This window comes from Erigeron canadensis, chromosome 1 (genome assembly GCF_010389155.1).
Source record: "Erigeron canadensis isolate Cc75 chromosome 1, C_canadensis_v1, whole genome shotgun sequence".
Classification (NCBI taxonomy): Eukaryota; Viridiplantae; Streptophyta; class Magnoliopsida; order Asterales; family Asteraceae; genus Erigeron; species Erigeron canadensis.
In genome coordinates this window covers 54,661,835-54,680,056 of record NC_057761.1, presented here as the reverse complement: position 1 = coordinate 54,680,056, position 18,222 = coordinate 54,661,835, and the positions used below count along the sequence as shown (strand labels likewise).

The window sequence follows — 18,222 nt, the reverse complement described above, 5'->3', positions numbered from 1 at the left end:
ATTCCTTGACTTCTTCCATGGATACTGACCCTTCCCTTGAAGCCTACTTCCAACAACTTCAAAAACCCCCAAAGCCGGTCACTTTCGACCCAAAACTCGATCGTCGTTTCTTACAAAAAGCCCAACCCAAACCCCAACTAAATGCCACCACTTTGATACTGGGTTCCTTCAATACCCAAATGGGCTTTTCGGGTTCTATATCAGATAATGGAATCAAGATTTCTGAAGTTGTGCAACCTGGTCTTAATATTTCTTTTAGATCATTCAAGAAAAAAGAAAAGAATGAATCTTTAAAGATTCCATGGGTTTTTTTTACTGTTTCCTTTTCTACGTTGGCGTTCGAAATGATTGGGTATAATTTTACCCGATCTTGGGCTCATGCGATTATGTTCGTGGTGTTAGTGAATCATTTCCTGAAGATTGATCGTAATCAGTCATTAATCATGGTCATTAGAAAAGGTGTGTATTTGAGTTTTAGAAGATTGATTTGGTTTAATACAACAAGATTGGGAATCATGCTTGTATTCACTCAAATCTTGGCTAGATTGTTTTTTGGAGATATCAAAGATCGGTATACGAGTTACAAGTATTTCGTTAAGTTGGCGTTTATGCCATATTCGTATGAATTAATTTGGGTTGAAAATTTAGAGAACAGGATTTATGGTTTTCTGTATTCATGGTACTTGTTGGAGATGTTAGTTTCTTGGGTTTTTACTGTGCTTGCTAGTGTTGTCATGGCGCATCGTTATAATAGTGATTGGGAAGTTATCAAAGACGGGTTTCGTTTGCTGTCATTAAGGAAGCGTCCTGCTATCTTTCTCAAGTCTTTTGAGTATATCGTTTGGGGGTTCGTTGCTGCAATGCTGACAGCATTTCTTGGTGAGTTGTTTGCTTCCTTTATCAAATCTTTTGTGGAAGTTTACTTCATGGTGGCATGGATCATCTATTACTTTGCTGTTAAGAAAATGGATGAGAACTCTAGAGGAGTACGTTTTGGTTATAGAACAGAGCTTCAAGGCATGCTGGCAGACCTTTGATGTGAATTCTTTCTTGCAATAATGAAGTGTAAAAATTTTGGTGTTTCAGATTTTCGATTAGCGTTACAATTGTTGGATGATATGAAGAACGCAAAGAGTTGAATAATCTGTACATTTTCTGAATGGAGGTTTTCACAATCTCGAAATGTAATATGAGATCGGTAAATCAGAAAGCAGGATCTATATTTTGGCCATTCTGGTTTTAGATTTTTACATATGATCATTTGAATATTTGATGTTGAATAATAGATTTTTTAGCTTGGCCTATTCTAATGTCATTGAGTTACAACAATGTCCTTTACTTGGTATGATGTGGGAACTACTTTGAGTATTTGGGATTTGTAGGTAGGATGGTGAGAGTAGGTTTATTTTCTGAGATTGGATGTTTATGATAATTCTCATTTCATGATATTATTAGAGTTTCGAGTATGCTAATTCTTTTGCACTTTTCAGTTATATTATATGATTATAAGTTTTAACTGAATTTAAATACATACATTTGTTTGATGTAGTGAACTTCAAGAGTTTAAATGATAAAACATGTAAAATAACATGAAACTACTCTTTTTCTTTTCTTTTTTTTTTTTTCGAACTATACATGAAACTACTCTTTGCCAGGATAAGATGGCTTTGACATGATTTTGGTCAATATTAGGCTTTTCGTAGTCCTTAGATTCTTTGCTTACACATCTTCTAACATTTTTGAAGAAAACCACAGCATCTACACATAACAACGGTTCAGAATTGAGAGCTTTTGGTTCATTCATAATACGAAACAAGAACCAAACTATAACACTCTTTTCTGTTTCTGTTTGTCCTTTTATACATGCTCATCAAGTCTCTAAAATCTAAATTCAAAAAAGAGGTTTTAAATTAGCCGGGTTGAGCATTGGGTCAATCATTTCTTTTAAGTCTTAACCATATGGCTTGGGTCAAAATGGTTTTTACTTGCAAACAAAACAAATTCAAAGACTACAGCATCACAGATGCACTTTAAATGACTTGTGAAATTTCATTCCATTTCCCAGTTTTACTACCCTGTATTATTATTTCTAACCATCCCAGGTCCCAACTAGAAATAAAAACATGACCAAAGGTCCAAAACTATCCATTCTTAAAGTAGATGTGTAAAAAATGGCCACCTCCACGGCTCCACCTAAAACCATCTGCCATGATATCTGAGTTCCTAAACCTATGCTCAGATGATCCCCATGATGAACGAAAACAGTACTAAGAAAAGAAATCAATGGCGAATACAAGACAAACTAAGGTCATTATTACCATGGTTCAAGGACCCTTAAGTTTGGCTAGGGCTTGGCTAACAGAACAGAACGTTGGGTAATGTCTATACTATAAAAGCTAAACCAATCACAATTAGATAAACAGAAACAAACTAATAGTACTTCATAACTCTCACAACATGACGATACTGAACACTGACACGAATTTAAGATTAATTATATGACGGTCTATTCTCCAGGTACGGCAACACCTTGCTTCAGTTTCTCCCTCTTCAACTTCTTCTTGGAGACTGGCTTCTTTTTTCTGGGTGGGAGGGTCTTCTGGGCATACATGTATAGCACATAGTTGCCAACAAGGAACGTTATCAGTAGCCCACCAACAACCAGCAGTACGATCAATCCTGGGTTGAACCCTTTGGCTTCATCGTTAGTCATATATTGCTGCTCATTTAATGAAAAACAATAAAACATAAGTTTAGGTGACAGTCGTAACTGAACTAAAATTCCAGAAAATTATCAAACACACAAGACAAAAATAAAGCATCAGGGGGAAGAGAGTAGTTTAGATCATTAGTTGAAGGCTTTAATCAAATTGTTCACCAGATTTTAACACCAAATTTTGCATCCCAAAAAGATATTTATCTATACTATTATATAGCATACAACACAAATCAGTCTCTCTACGTCTCACTTTAAGATTCAACACTACAAGTCATTTGAGCCACATCACCCTGTTCTTCCTACCAAATATAAATGTGACATGTTATAATCCTTTTACCATCCAATAAAATGTGACACACCAGGCTCTCTCCCCTCTCTTAAACCACCGATGCTGGTGAGTCGATTACCATGGGATATTTCTAAAATTGCTAGACACAGTAAAAAAAACACACACACACTCAAGATGTTTGGAAACTATTTGCCACCATTGCGTTGTGCAAGTACAGTTCTAGTTTAATATAATGATGATATCCTTTCAAATAGAGGGATCAACTTTATATGGAAACCATGCATATGAATTAAGGAAGTTGACCGTTTTTCAGAAAATAAGATCCAATAGTTAGGGTCACCCGTTCACCAAAGTAAGTATCAAACTTATATAATGTGATAAAAACTAGCAAGGTAGATACTTTTTATCAAAGAAACCACAACCTCTCACTAACACAAACACAACCACCCACCTAACTAAATGTAACAAACTTGATGATAAATTTACTCCCTCTTCTGTTGCTCTCTTTCTCTCACACACACAAACAAACGTATGCATATCGGCCCACCAAAAATTTCGAGTTTATTGTTCCGGTAAAAAGATGAAAAAACTCGAAACCACCAACAAAACACACAGATTCAAGGATAATTATAATAAAAGTTTCTTCCTTTCCTGTATTTTCAGAGTTTAGTACTTACCAAATCGAGATATTACATTTAGTATATCCCATTGAAACTTTAGATACATTTTAGTACTTAAAAAATCAGGATATCAGATGTAGAGTTTCCAATTGAAACTAAAATGTTTAAATTATATCTCTAATTCTCTTTTAAATATATCTAATTAAACTCTGTTGTATATGTAGATACATACAAACTTAATCGATTAGTCAGTAACTAAGATCACAAACAATTAAGAAACAGTTAAATCGATTATAAATATACAGACATATACAAAATTCATTTAGAAACTAATAACAAAAACAATGTTATGCATGAATTATAGATATCGGTAAGAAACCTATATTATATATCAAAACACGGAACAATTAACTGATTATATATATCAGATCGAACATATATATGTACGTATAGAGATCATATGGAAATTTATGATATTTTGTTATAATTGAAATATATATAAACAGAGTGAATAAACTAGATCTCTGTAGAAATAAGAAGAAAACTAACCGAGGGATCCGATTCAGAGTCCATGGATTTGGATGAAGAAAAAAAACTGCTACAAACAGATCGATTTTTTGGAAGCGCGTTACGGAGACTTCTATGTGTGTGTGTGTGTGTGTGTGTGTGTGTATAGTGAGTGATATCGTCGTTTTACGCTTTATTTGCTCCTTTAACCCCCCTTTGTCTTTTTGGTATATTCTAGCCCATGCATTTTCATTGTTGCACCTATTTTCACCCCCATAGTTAATGTAACTGACCAAACATATTGATACAAACACATTATCGAATATAGAGAGAGCTATGTACATATTTGTTTTTGTTTTTAACCAAACGAACAAATATATTTGATCAACTATAGACGAATTTCTTAGGAACATAATAAAAATTATACATTACTTAGGAAATTAACTCTAATTATTAACTCTAATTTTTATGTTGATAAGGTATCGTAATGAAAAATTGCATATTATATTATATAATTTTGTGCAAGGAACTAAGGATTATTATTAATTGTTATCCAAAATTGCATATATGCTTTAAAGTAGTTTTGGAAATGAGCCGACAAAACATGGGAGTTGGGGGCAATATTAATAGTATGATATGATGAATTCAAACTTAGGTTGGTACTTGGTTGGATGTGATGAGTATATAACATTTTGGACTAAATAAAATCTCATCTTTATTAATTTAATTTTGAGCATTAACAACAGAAAAAACCACCAACGTTAATTGTTTATAAGTAAAGTAGTCTATGGTGGAAGACCTTCGTTTAATTTGCACATTATTAATAACTAATAAACGACTACATATACATACTAATAGAGTAATAATGTATTTGTATGCCACTATATATCCATTCATAAACAAATAAGTGTGAAATTTTAGAATTGGTGAGTTTGACATTTCTCACCCTTATTCTCGAGAAAGATACTCTATGACACTCTTTACACTTTTAGAATAAAACTTTTATAATTCTTAGTAAACTTTTTAATCATTTTATTTTCACTACAATATCTTAACTCCTTACACTTTTAACACTAAATTTTTCTACTTTTTGATAATCTTTTATTTTAACTACAACATTTTAACCTCTTACACTTTAGCAACAAACTTTTTAACACATATATTAAACAAAAATGTAGGTAGAAACTTGTAAAGAATAATAAACTTTCTATTCATTTTATTTTCACCACAACATTTTAACCCCTTATACTTTTAGCACTAAATTTTTATACTTTTTGATTTTCTTTTATTTTCACCACAACATTTAAATCTCTTACACTTTTAGCACTAAACTTTTATGCGAACGACTTTCACTTTCACACAAAACTTTTACAGTTCATTTTTTTAATAATTTGAATGATATATGTTTTTTTTAAAAAGTTTATGGCACATTATCTCTTAAATAATATTTTTTATTAAATCGTTAACAAATGGTAATGTTTCTCGAGACAACTCCCGGGTGACATTTCTCGTTATAATAAAATTGCAATAATCATAATTTTGTAATTCATCCCATAACTTTGAGGGGCGTATTTTGTATTGCCGACTTGCCGTATTGCAACTTTGCAAGAAAAATAACATAAGAATATCAAAATGGGCCTAATGAGTGATGAGAAAGAATTCAGCCCAGTTGGATAATAAGTATGTTTCTTAATGAGCCGAATGAGCCCAAACATGTTTCTTTTCAGGCTTGTTTACTTCACCGTTAGAACTTAGAAGTTTTTCCCTTCACCTGTTACAAAAAGTTTTATATTTTTTTTCTTATAAAAGTACTATGCTTTTTTAATGTAAAAGTATTAATCTGGTAAATAATACGTATATCATCTTTTCATCAAGTTTAGTAGTGAGTATAAAACTACAACATTACAATGACAGGTGAAAAATGAAAACTGACACCCCTTATTTGGGTCATAAACGAACGCTACGCAATACAAATACGAAGAAATCCTGTTTATGTTCGTTCTTCTAAATGTAGCCGAACGGTCAAACATGGACACTTAAGCAAAAAACACTTTGTGTTCATTCGTTTTTTAAACGAACAATGATACCCCTTTTTTAATAATTTATTTTTACATTTTCGTCATATTAAAATGTTAATGAATTCAAACAAACATATTTTTTTGATGGACAAACAAACCTACTTGAACAGGATGCATATTACTCGTTGTCATTTATGTTATTCGTTTGTTATTACAATTTTATCAAAGTATGTAATTTAATATATATACGCCATACCAGGATTAAGTGAACAAACACAAAAATGAATGACTTACCAAAGATTCACCAACGTGAATGAACAAACGAGACATATTTTTACTTTTGTTCTTTAGTTGTTAACCGAGAACTCCTTTTCATGTTCGTTCTTTTATTGAAGAAAATCCAACCCAGAAATCTTTTTCATATTTAATTTCATGAGTTTGCTAACGTTAGGTCCGTTTAAAATTCTAGTTTTAATGTCTTTAACCCAACAAATTACTGAAATCCAAAAAATAAAAATAAAATTACGATTAGAAAATAATACATTCGTCATTGATTCTTTTCACGGAAAAGATGCAATAAGGAAAGGAACTAAACAAAGGGTCAAATACCAAGAAGTAATTAACCACCGTGTACACTCACAAAGAAAAGCCGAAACTTATTAGCGTAGTCACAAACAAAATAATATATGGCTGATCAAACAATGTTGGTTGAAACAATACACAAACAAACAAATAACCCTACAATGGTCCATCCCGGGTGTATCATGTATAATACGCATCCATAGTGTTAAAAAGTACGAATAACAAAATCGTATTTCAATATTATATGATGAAAGTGTATCGATCTAATGATGCATATTCTCTACGGCATCGGTTGTAGCTGTTTCGTTTGTTTGAAATATATGTTTTTGTCTATTGGGCATCATAAGACAAAAGGAATAAATATTTGTGGGACTTGTGTGAATGAATATTTGTGTGTCATACGTCGAACCAACTGCATTTGTTTTTCCTTAGATTATGTGTGAACGAATTTCGAGTAATTATTTATGTGGTGTACATATTTTATTCCTAAAATACGTACTTTTTGTATCTATTAAGAACTTTTTTTAAGCTAGGTATTTGTCAGATAAAAACAATTCGACATTTCACCGACCATGCAGATTCACAACTCCACCTCCAAATTTCTCTACTAATATATTAATTGACCATGGTCTTAAAGATCAGGAATTTTACCCCTATTTGAATGTATATTGAAGTCTGTTGGTAAACTTATTAATTTCAGAAAACAGAATATAATGGAATTACTTTGAAGTTTTTTAGATAATTTCTTTTTTTATGAACTTAATCTAATTAAACCAGAGTGTAATACTTTTTCCCTCAAATAATGTTAAATTTTCAAATTTGACTTTTTGAATACTTGTTTTCAACTTTGATCTTGTTTGCGTTGTATAACATTAAGAAGGTAACATCAAATTTTGGCACCATCCTACCCCTAGTTATATGAGCGTGAGCTATGACAATCATAATCTTAACTCTCATAAACATGTCCAATTGTTTAAATTAAATTAAAAACACACTTTTGAGTGTATAACTTAAAAATGTGTCGTTATTTTAAATGAAAAATGATCAATCCTCCTAACTAAATATCCTAATAATTTTTGTAACTATGCGATAATGACATGTGAAAAAATTAGCAGGCAAAATTAAAAATAAAATAAAATTAATGAATACCACATGTTACCTTCTTAATGTTTTAAGAGGATTATTAGGTTATTTATTACTTTATTTTATTTTTTATCATTTTCTTATTTTAAATATGCGGGGCATATTTTTATTAAGATAACACAAGTGTCAAAATAGTTATTTTTATTAAGATAACACATGTGCCTTATCATGAGATAGGGTTGAATTGTTTTAAAGAAAAGTCCCCCAATAAAACATGATTGACTGAAATTAAATACACATGAGTAATTGCTTGAAGTTAATAAAAATAGTACGAGCAATATGATAATGACTCTCGCTTTTTAATTAGCTGTTGAAACAATATCTAATGCATTTGTGTCAATTTAACGACAAGTTTATATAATAGAACCTTTATAAATTAATACTTGATAAATGAATAACCTTGATAAAACTAAAAATTTATCCGGTCCCAACTTAGGATCAGTACAAAATTGGACACCAATCAATAAAATAATAAGATAATAATTTTTTTAAAACCTCAAGGTAAATATATAGGTCCCATCAAAACTATAAATTAATAATTCTTTAAATATTCCAAAACTTTAATATTGTTTAGTAAAAAATGAATATATAGTCACTTATTTTTTTAAAATTTTAAATCTATGTTGAATTTATCCTTAAATTTCTACATTTCACTTACGAGTTGAGACATTGTTGCAACAACAAGTTGTGAAGAGTTGTTAGCCGCTTATAATGCTTATTTCTGAGTGATTGATTTCAAAATTACTGTATTATCTCCAACTTCATTATCAACTAGATTTTGAACAATATCCATAACAAATTCTTCAATGTTTTGAACCTCATAACATTCATTATTTTCATCAGGATAATCCCTCAGCTCACCCACATCTGTTTTGTGCTAATAATGCATACCCGTAATTAAGCTCTCAAGCTCACAAATGTCTTCTTCATAGTTTACATCGTTTAAATTACTTGAGCCGAGTGAATTCATGAAACGGATTTTATCGTCGAAAGCAATTTGCTTTGGACGCTTGTGTTATTTAATGTGTGAATGTACATAGGATATGAAAATTTTAAAAGTGATATATGAACCTCTTTAAATTAATAATTTATTAATTTATCGATATAATAATATCTCGATAATTTAATAAAATATCTCGGTCCCAATATTATTAATTTATAGAGGTTTTACTGTACTTTAATCCCACACATTTCCACGGATAATATTTCTTCACTTTAATATCATAAGCATAAATATATACATATATGTATATACATTCACATATTCATTTATGGATTAAAATCTCATTCTCATCCTTTTATCGGTTTTCCAATCGCTTAACTGAATAAAACAAACCAAATAGGTTAATTAAAAACTCGTGTCAATGGTATCTCAGAAATTTAAAGACGGACGAGTTAAGTAACACACATGTTGCCACTGGTCTTGGTACTCGTAATAGTTTAGAAGATATCCTAGATTGGCCATGGTGGCATGGTGGGATATGAGTTGAATTGTCTTCCAAGTAAAGTGGCCGAATATTAAATAAAGAGGTAAACATAATTATATCTTAAAATAGATATGATTAATGATATTCTTAGTTTAAGAAAAAATCGACAAATCGTATGTATGTGAGTGAAGAGGAGATATCTGGTTTTGAGAGTCACTTTAGTCACATCTACAGTTATTTTATTTTTTTAATCATGTCTTATGTATCCAAATTTTAATGTTTGTATTGATTATGAAGACATGACCACCTACCAACTCTTTTATTATATATTTAAAGTTTCCATAAATAACTAAATAAGCCCAAAGAAAATATTTGTTGTCTAAATATACCAATTGACCCTAAAAAACTCCAAGTACCAAAATAATGTTGCTTCAATTTACAGTTTCTCCACTAAACGAATTTGACCTGGATATTTAACTCCATAGCTTTACGATAAAATCTATGCGTAACTTTAAAAATATAACATAACAACAACTCAAACAAGAACAAGAAGTATAACTACACCTAATAACACAAAAACTTGACACATGTATGGAAATTTTGTTACAAAAGGATACCTTTTAATTCTTAGAGTATCAACATGTTATTTGATGATATTCTTTTTTTCATGTCAAAGTTTATATTTCTCAAGTGGATAAGAAGATTCATCTTTTGATTTTTATTTTATGTATGGTTCTATATTTGTCAAAAGTACATACAGCCAATGGGTTTTTTTTTCTAACATACAGCCAATGGTTTTGACGGTAACCATTTCAATTTACTTTATAATCGATCATAATAATATGCTTATTTGTATTTCTGTTCATCTTAAGGCTTAATGCACTTCGTTTTATTTTTTGTAATTCTCAATCTCATCATTTTAACAAATATTTATTCCTTTAAAAAGAAAATTTTGCTTCAAGAGTACCTTCACGTTAACCGGTCTAGCCGGGAGCCAGACCTGTTCGTTCTCATGACTCAATTTCAAGTCAGCCCAAAATCGCACACACGGTTCAAAAGGCATATTGACTAATTAACAAGCCAAGTTATGTTCAAGTTGGCTCCTATGTACTATGAAACCATGACTCAACTGTCTCCCCATAGTATAGGTTGGCCATGGTTCTAAGACGAATTAGTTCGGTCCATGGCACGTTCACTTCAAAAAAACGTAAAACAAAGTTGTTATGGGTGAAAAAGAATAAGACAAAGGGCTAATTATGAATTAAAAATGAGAAAATAGCGTGAATACCCAAAAATCATTTTAAATATATGAAAATACCCAACTTTTTTTGAGTATTCATAAAATACCCATTAAATCGTAAATCGTAAATCGCAAATCAGATTTGCGATTCAAACCATAAATCGCAAATCAGATTTGCGATTTGCGATTTTGAGTTTTTTTAAATTCATGCTTGATATAAAACAAATCGATATTATTAAACTCTATAACCAAGTAATTCAATTATAACAAGAAAATTATTATACCAAAATTACTCGTATTAAATATATCAATAATAGTAGTAGTAGTAGTAAATATCAATACGCCCGTGCATTGAAACTACAGCGAAAAATTAGGAAAATAGGGTCCATAGGGATGGTTGTAGAACTTTGGTGAATATGTCTGCATCCTGTATATTTTGCTAGTGAGACGGTTAATGAAGAACGGGAACTTGGCTAGTTGCCACTTTGTCATATCCGAAATTAATATCGATCAAATCATCAAATTATGGTTTGTTTCATGGGTTTGTATTGGAGACAAGTGACATTTTGACATTGCTACAGTGGACAATGGAACTGGATAAAAATAAAATTCCTTTCTCATTAAAGCAAAGCATTGATGTTGCCTTTGCCACTTGAAGAAAAGTACTAACATTAAGTGATGTAATAGAGCTGGATATCGATCTGTTTATATCAAGCATGAATTTAAAACATCTCAAAATCGCAGATCGCAAATCTGATTTGCGATTTAAGGTCTAAATCGCAAATCTCATTTGCGATTTTTCGATTTAATGGGTATTTTATGAAAACTAAATTTTTTTTAGATATTTTCGTATATTTAAAGTGATTTTTTTGTATTCTCGCTATTTTCTCATTAGGGTATTCTCGCTATTTTCTCGTTAAAAATCCTGTACCCATGACACTATACTTTACCAAACATCTACTCAAACCCTCAAATATAGTTATTGCTTTTTTGACCTTTTGGCTTCCTTCATTCGCAAAGCATCTTTCCTCATATTTTTCAATGAAAGTGACCATCACAACGATCAAACAATGCAAGAATTGGAAGTGCAAGAAGTTATGATGAGACCCTAATAGTTTCCACAAATGACCTACTGGCCCCTATACATCTATGCAGGTTGTTACCAACTTCTCATTATTGTGTGTTACAATTACACATCATCATAAATCAATAAATCAAGTAAATACACGTTAGAACTAAACAAAATTTGTAAGACCCGGATAACACAGGATCATCTGGTTCGGTTTGGGCCGGGTCATACTAGGCTCAACATATCACCATTCAAGCTTTCTGATGAGGAACTTGAGAGTGTGATCATCTCATTCAATTCAGACACACTATCTTGCAAGTTCAATAGCAAGTCTGAAGTGCTAAAACTCAATGAGGGTTTAGTCCTTGGAACCACAGGCACTTCAGCCTCACCCACAAGCATCTGAACCACATTTCGCATTGTGGGCCGGACATTTGCATCCGGGTGCGAACATATCAACCCAACCAACAACACTTTCATCATTTCCCCATCCTCAAACTCCCCACCCAACCGCGGGTCAGCCGCCTCTAGCAACCGCCCGTCTCTATGCAAACTCCAAGCCCAATCCACCAAGCTACTCCTATGCCCATTTGCCCTAACCCCAGTTGTCTCCCTCTCAATTGGCCTCCTACCACTAGCCACCTCTAACACAACTGCACCAAAGCTATAAACATCCGTTTTCTCACTAGCCCGACCCGTTAGCAAATACTCGGGCGCCAAGTAACCCATTGTCCCGGCTGCAACCGTAGGGTCAGGAGACTTGTTTTTATCGATTTCTCGGGCCAATCCAAAATCCCCCAATTTAGCATTAAATCCTTCATCCAACATAATGTTACTAGCTTTAACATCTCTATGAATTACTTGATTCTCACATTCATGATGCAAATAAGCTAAAGCTGAAGCGACACCCATTAATATTTTCTTTCTATGAGCCCATAACAATGTTAATCTTGCTTCAAAAAGTGCTTTATCAAGTGACCCATTTGGCATTAACTCATAAACAAGCATAATTTCACCTTTTTCATGACACCAACCTTGTAATCTCAATAGATTTCGATGTCTAAGGGTGCCAATGATCGATAATTCGGATAAAAACTCGGCTTTTCCTTCATCACCACTATGACTACACCTCTTTATAGCCACCACATCCCCTGTATCTAACACCCCTCTATATACAGTCCCAAATGCTCCATGCCCAATTACCCGGGTCGGGTCAAAACATCTAGTCGCTAATTTAAGCTCTTTGTATGTAAATTCTTTCGGGCTTTTAAAGATTCCACTGACTAAAAGCTCCTGCCTTTTTGGTTTTTTAAACTTTTTGGAATAAACCCATATTAGCAAAACTGCACATAATGCTAAAAAGAATGCGCCGGCGGTCACTACGCCGGCGACGGCGCCGGCATTTTTCTTACACAACTCATTATGACATTTACTCTGTTTTTGTGAGGTGTGGGCGGTTAAATTATTTGAATTTGACGGCGACATTGATGGCGGCGGCGAGCTAACGGCGTTTGCCGCCGGGTTCATGAAAGCGGCGGGTGGTGACGGCGGCGGCGGCGAGCCTGACCCGATCGGTGTTGTATCCGGGTCATCAAAAGATGAAGTAAAAGCCCACCATTCGACTGAGTGGACCTCTGTACTCCCCTGAGTTGACCCCGAAAACCCAACATACATAAACTCTTTAGCATATTCATTGAAGTTTATAGTTATTGATAAAACTGGTGATTTGGGTTTTATATTAGAATATGAAATAGATACATTGAGTTGCTGAGTTGACCCGGAAAACTCGACCCAGGAGTTGACTAACTCACCGCTCCTCAAATCAACATCAACCCGGTCCAAGTCGGCAACTTGACCCGAAACCATTGAATCAAGATCCAAACCCACATGATTCCCATTAATATCTTTAAACTCAAAATCCATTAAAGTATCAAACTCAACAGAAACAGCACCTGCCGGAATTCCAAGAAACCCACCGGCGTCACCAACCGCTTCATCATCCGGTGATATAACAAAAGCCAACCCACCACCAATAGAATCCGGGTTTAGATTCTGAATCTTGAAGGAAAAATTGGTTTTGAAACTGGCTGGATTTGGGTTACCGGGTCGCCGGAATCTTATGGGCTTATTGTATAAAACCCTGCCGGCGCCGGAATTAGGGACGGGGAGATCTCGGGTGAGTCTGACACTGTTGTTGAACATATGGGCATCTCCTAAAAACTTTAAACTGGTGAGTGTCAATGTTTGGAAGTCAAATGTAGTGTTTGCATTGCCGGAAAAACAGAGGAAAAACAGTGTAAAAAACAGGGGAAAAAACAGAACATTGTGTAATATGGTGAATTTGAGGGACAATAATAATTGAGGCATGATTTTTGTGGGTTTTTTTAGATCTGAAAAACAACAGCCATCAAGAATGTGTGGGAATCAATCACGAGATGACAGAAAAAGTTTGTAGAGAGAGAGAGAGACTTTGCATGGAAAGGAAAAGAATAATACTCGTAGTTGAGACTTGGAAGAAGAGAGTGTGGGTGTGTATGATGATAGAGATAGAATCCAAAGGAAGATTAGTGGGTGATTTGGATGACACGTGTAAACCCAACGGTTATAATGCTGTTGATCATGTAAAGATGACTTTTTTTTTTTCCTTCCCCCGTTTCACATTTGTGGTTTTTTTTTGTTACTACTTACTATTGAAGCTAGGTGGTATTGGCGTCAAACTCTTTTATCATTACACTAGTCTGTTTGTTAAATTGTTATGATACATTTCTGTCAATATGTTCACATGCACAAACGTATAAATGTATAATATAAAATATGCATAGAAACCAAGTGACGAAGCAATTATCTAACTCGTCATTTAACCGAAGAATGACCAAAAGTGATAAGGTCACTGAGGAAGGCGGTGCAAATGTTGTTGACCACTTCTTTGGTTTTAACTAAAAAGCCGTTGGGAGCCATAAGGTTTTATTATTCTGCTTTGTGGAAAAACCATTTGGATATTGATTACGATGGAGACTTCAATAGATTACCCGGCAATTGGATACTGACACACAAATTACAACCCATTTCTAATATCTAAATGAAAATTTGGTTTGTAATGTCTTATTTTTTAAGAGCTTGAAGTGACTTTTATATGTATTTTCGAGCCAAATTTGAACATTTATCCTTACGAACCTTTATTCTAGCTAGTTCGAGTTTGTATTATGAAAATTGTCGAACTATAAACCAGAACCCGTGCCTAGTTAAAGTTTTTTGAGTCGAGTTTAAGCTTAGTTGACTCGGTTTGTTGACATGCCCTACACATTAAGATAAATATCAAAACAAGAATGAGATTAAAAGTAGCTACGATTAATTGATGCTTTGCTTCTTAGGTTAACAAATTCTAGCTAATTTGATTATTAAAGTAGTTTGTGTGAGTCTCGGGTAACTAAGAGCATAGTATTGAAAATTTGAACTGATAATTTCCATTAGTCTCCTTGATAATACACTTATCATCAACATAAATTTTCTTAGCAAGTTATGACAAAATCATTCCCACGAGAGAGCCAAAATTCTTAGCAAGTGAAGATAATAAAATGTATTTTTCTTTTGAAAATGATTTTGAATTCTCGAAATATTTAAATAAATTGGCTGGCATAAGATAAGTCGACACAAAAATAGTTTCAAGTTAGCCCTCAGCAAATGAGTTTGGTTTTACATACAATAAAATACTAATATAATTTGCTTAATTTAATATTATCTTGGCAACATATATACGTGGCCACGTTAGTATTTGGATAAACTATCTATCTATTAAATTCTTTAAAATAACTAACTTAAAAATACTGTTTTTCTAATCATAAAATATGATAAATGCAGTAATAAATTTAGAAGATACAAATAAAAATTTTTAATGAAATTTATATATCACTATTTTATAGTTTTAACAGGATTTTTAAGTTTGCAAAACAAACATTTTAATTTTAGTATATTTGATAAAAGATATAAAAAAAAAAACAATATGCATTTAAATATTTCAAAATTGCATTTTTTTTTTTTATATTTTAGTAATATCCTTTAATTAAAATTTACCAATTTGTATTTTCATATTACACGGTATAAATCTAACAGATTTAAATTTATTATTTTTTATAATTATATTTATTTTTTTTTTTTCTCATAATACTAGATACTTTATTTTATATATCTATACATCTTAATAAACCAAATACCTTTTTTTTAACTTTTAAAACTTTAAAAACTAAAAATACCTTTGTTTTTGTATTAATGACCTTTATATCAATAACCACACCACTATCACCACCCATCACTTCAATTACCACATTGGTACCACCATCAATACCACCATTCCTGTTGCATTGTGTGAGCTTTCGTTTCGTATTTAATAATTCATATTATATTGATAATGTTGTAAAGCTGGTAGATTTCATAAAGAAGCCTTTTATTTTCCTCTATTTCGAAAATAAAAGCCTAAAAAACCAATTGACCCCTCACACTAGTTAATACAACATATTTACTCTACACAAAAATATGGAGAAACTATTATTTGTTCAAGATTTTCTATTAAATCTCAATGAAAAAGATATTATTTATCTTTTGCAATATCTAAATCTAAATCTATATTTCTATAGTTCTAATACTATTTTATAAGAATTTGATCCTTTTTATTTAATAATTTTTTTTTTGATTTACCCAAACTAACCTTCTCCTTTATACACTAATTTAAATAACTCCACCTAATATAATCATAATACCTTTATTGAAATTGTATACAATATACATCTTTAGCTCAACCCTAAGAATAACTACAGTAGATCCTTTTTACATCAATTATTTACATTAATAACCACATGCACCACTATCGCACCGTCGCTGCGATCACCACCACTCGTCACTGCCTCCGCCACCATCACCACGCCGCATCGCACGAGCATGTGACTAGCATATTACTTAACGAGAAGCATGCTTTGAGCTGAAAAGCCAATTGAAATGTGATAGAATGGACCTGATAAAATATCATTAATAAGACTCAAGAAAAATATAGTTAGGCTGTGTTTTGTTTGTAACTTAATTGAGTGTTGTCAAATTATTTAAAAATTGTGACGTGACTTATACAAAGACCAAAACGATTACAATTTAGGATCTAAATATTCAACGCAGACTAGAAAGTTGTGGAGTACATATTGATATAAGCTACTTGATTCTTTATGGTAGACTTGGTTGGATTAACGCACTATCATTGATTATGAATTTTGTGCAAGTGTTAGTATTAGATAAAAATAGTGTTCTGTATATATCTCCAAGTAATTAATAATTCTGTCAAGAGTGAGAGAAATTCCTTGGTAATAAAGGCCTAAAGGGTGACATACTGACAATCTGACATGATAAACTGAAGTTTTTCTTGGCCCGTTGGGCCTCAAATCCAAGGCTATCCCATTAAGACATAATTTCATTTGATTTGGGTCTTTGCCTTTGGGCCACCGCTTCTCACATTTTGACGTTTTTGTATCTTACTATAATACCACAAACATGATACCCGTTTAATGTGGTAGCGGTGGTAGGGAAGGCAGTCAAGTGGTGTAGGTTAATATAATTATGATAGTGGAAATTTTTAAAAAATAAGGGCTTAAAGTGTTAATTATTAGAATAAAGGTTTAGAATGAAAATTATTTCGTTAAGGGCAAATTTGATATTTTATAAAAGCTCTTACCATAGCAGGTGTTTATTAAGGATAATTTAGTAATTTTATATGTAACTATTTCTAAAATTGGGGATTTGATAACTATGTACCATTTTCCTTGTTATATTGAGGGTAATTGTTAGATTTGCTGTGTAAATAATTTGAATTGTAAAGTAGAAAAAAGGTACAATGTGTTTTAGTTAAGGGGAGTGATATTTGTACCACTTTATTTGATGATTGTACCACAATTGAGCATTACTGCCTTGTATAGTCAACTATATAACTTGTACAGTGTGGTACATCCATAAAAATTTTGGTACCAATATCATTTCTCTTTAGTTAAATATAATTGTAAAGTTTAGTACACTGGTATTTTTGAAAAAAATTATAAGATGTTGCAGTGCTAGTAGTTTAATAAAGTTGAAGCATCATGGATGCTTTAAGAATAGAGGATGCTGTTAAAAACTAAAAGTCAGTAAATCCGATTGACCCTTTGGTTTTAACCCACTTTAGCTTCAAATGTTTCAAAATCTAGATTATTTTTTTGAAGCACGAAAGATAGACTTGAGAACTTATCATAAAAACGTATCCACCTACAAGGAATTAGGAATAGATTTATGAAGAATTATTGGTGTAGGGTACGAATATTAATATATGTCCAAATCTAAATGAATATGGAGTATTATACAATCAAAGTGATGAAAACCAAACTATTACGACTTCTATAGTTCTATACTAATTAACAAGAAAAAGCCAAGCAAAGAAACACAAAAAGCTAACCAAAATTAAGAAGTATAATATCTTGTCCCAAGCAGTTAATTTGGACATATATATATACATTTAAAATAGCACTAACAATTATCTAAAAATGATTTATATTGTTTGAATAATGAAGTATTACAACATATTACACGTATGTTATGTAGAT

General features: G+C 32.1%; 3 protein-coding genes across 3 annotated transcripts; 1 reads left to right on the top strand and 2 right to left on the bottom strand.

Annotated features, from left to right (window-relative positions):
* The first annotated feature begins 17 nt into the window (after nucleotides 1-17).
* On the top strand, nucleotides 18-1,037 carry LOC122595363. Its single transcript, XM_043767716.1, has one exon. It carries the CDS (start codon nucleotides 18-20, stop codon nucleotides 1,035-1,037), a length of 1,020 nt encoding a protein of 339 aa, XP_043623651.1.
* A 1,254-nt stretch (nucleotides 1,038-2,291) lies between these two features.
* LOC122583460 (DNA-binding protein S1FA) lies at nucleotides 2,292-4,306 on the bottom strand. The gene is made up of 2 exons (XM_043755865.1): nucleotides 4,178-4,306; nucleotides 2,292-2,719 (listed from the first exon to the last, which is right to left on the bottom strand). Exons 1-2 carry the CDS (start codon nucleotides 4,199-4,201, stop codon nucleotides 2,507-2,509), a joined length of 237 nt encoding a protein of 78 aa, XP_043611800.1. The 5' UTR covers nucleotides 4,202-4,306; the 3' UTR covers nucleotides 2,292-2,506.
* A 7,310-nt stretch (nucleotides 4,307-11,616) lies between these two features.
* On the bottom strand, nucleotides 11,617-14,100 carry LOC122583789 (L-type lectin-domain containing receptor kinase VIII.1-like). The gene has a single exon (XM_043756165.1). The coding sequence runs from the start codon at nucleotides 13,979-13,981 to the stop codon at nucleotides 11,840-11,842; it is 2,142 nt and encodes a 713-aa protein (XP_043612100.1). The 5' UTR covers nucleotides 13,982-14,100; the 3' UTR covers nucleotides 11,617-11,839.
* Nucleotides 14,101-18,222: the final 4,122 nt, after the last annotated feature.

What these genes read in the sequence shown, in the direction of transcription:
- LOC122583789 (XM_043756165.1), bottom strand. Translation starts at nt 13,981, where the DNA reads ATGCCTCAATTATTATTGTCCCTCAAATTCACCATATTACACAATGTT.
- LOC122583460 (XM_043755865.1), bottom strand. Translation starts at nt 4,201, where the DNA reads ATGGACTCTGAATCGGATCCCTCG. An exon ending in ACTCTGAATCGGATCCCTCG is followed by an intron (nt 2,720 to 4,177) that starts GTTAGTTTTCTT and finishes TTAAATGAGCAG; the next exon opens with CAATATATGACTAACGATGA.
- LOC122595363 (XM_043767716.1), top strand. Translation starts at nt 18, where the DNA reads ATGGATACTGACCCTTCCCTTGAAGCCTACTTCCAACAACTTCAAAAA.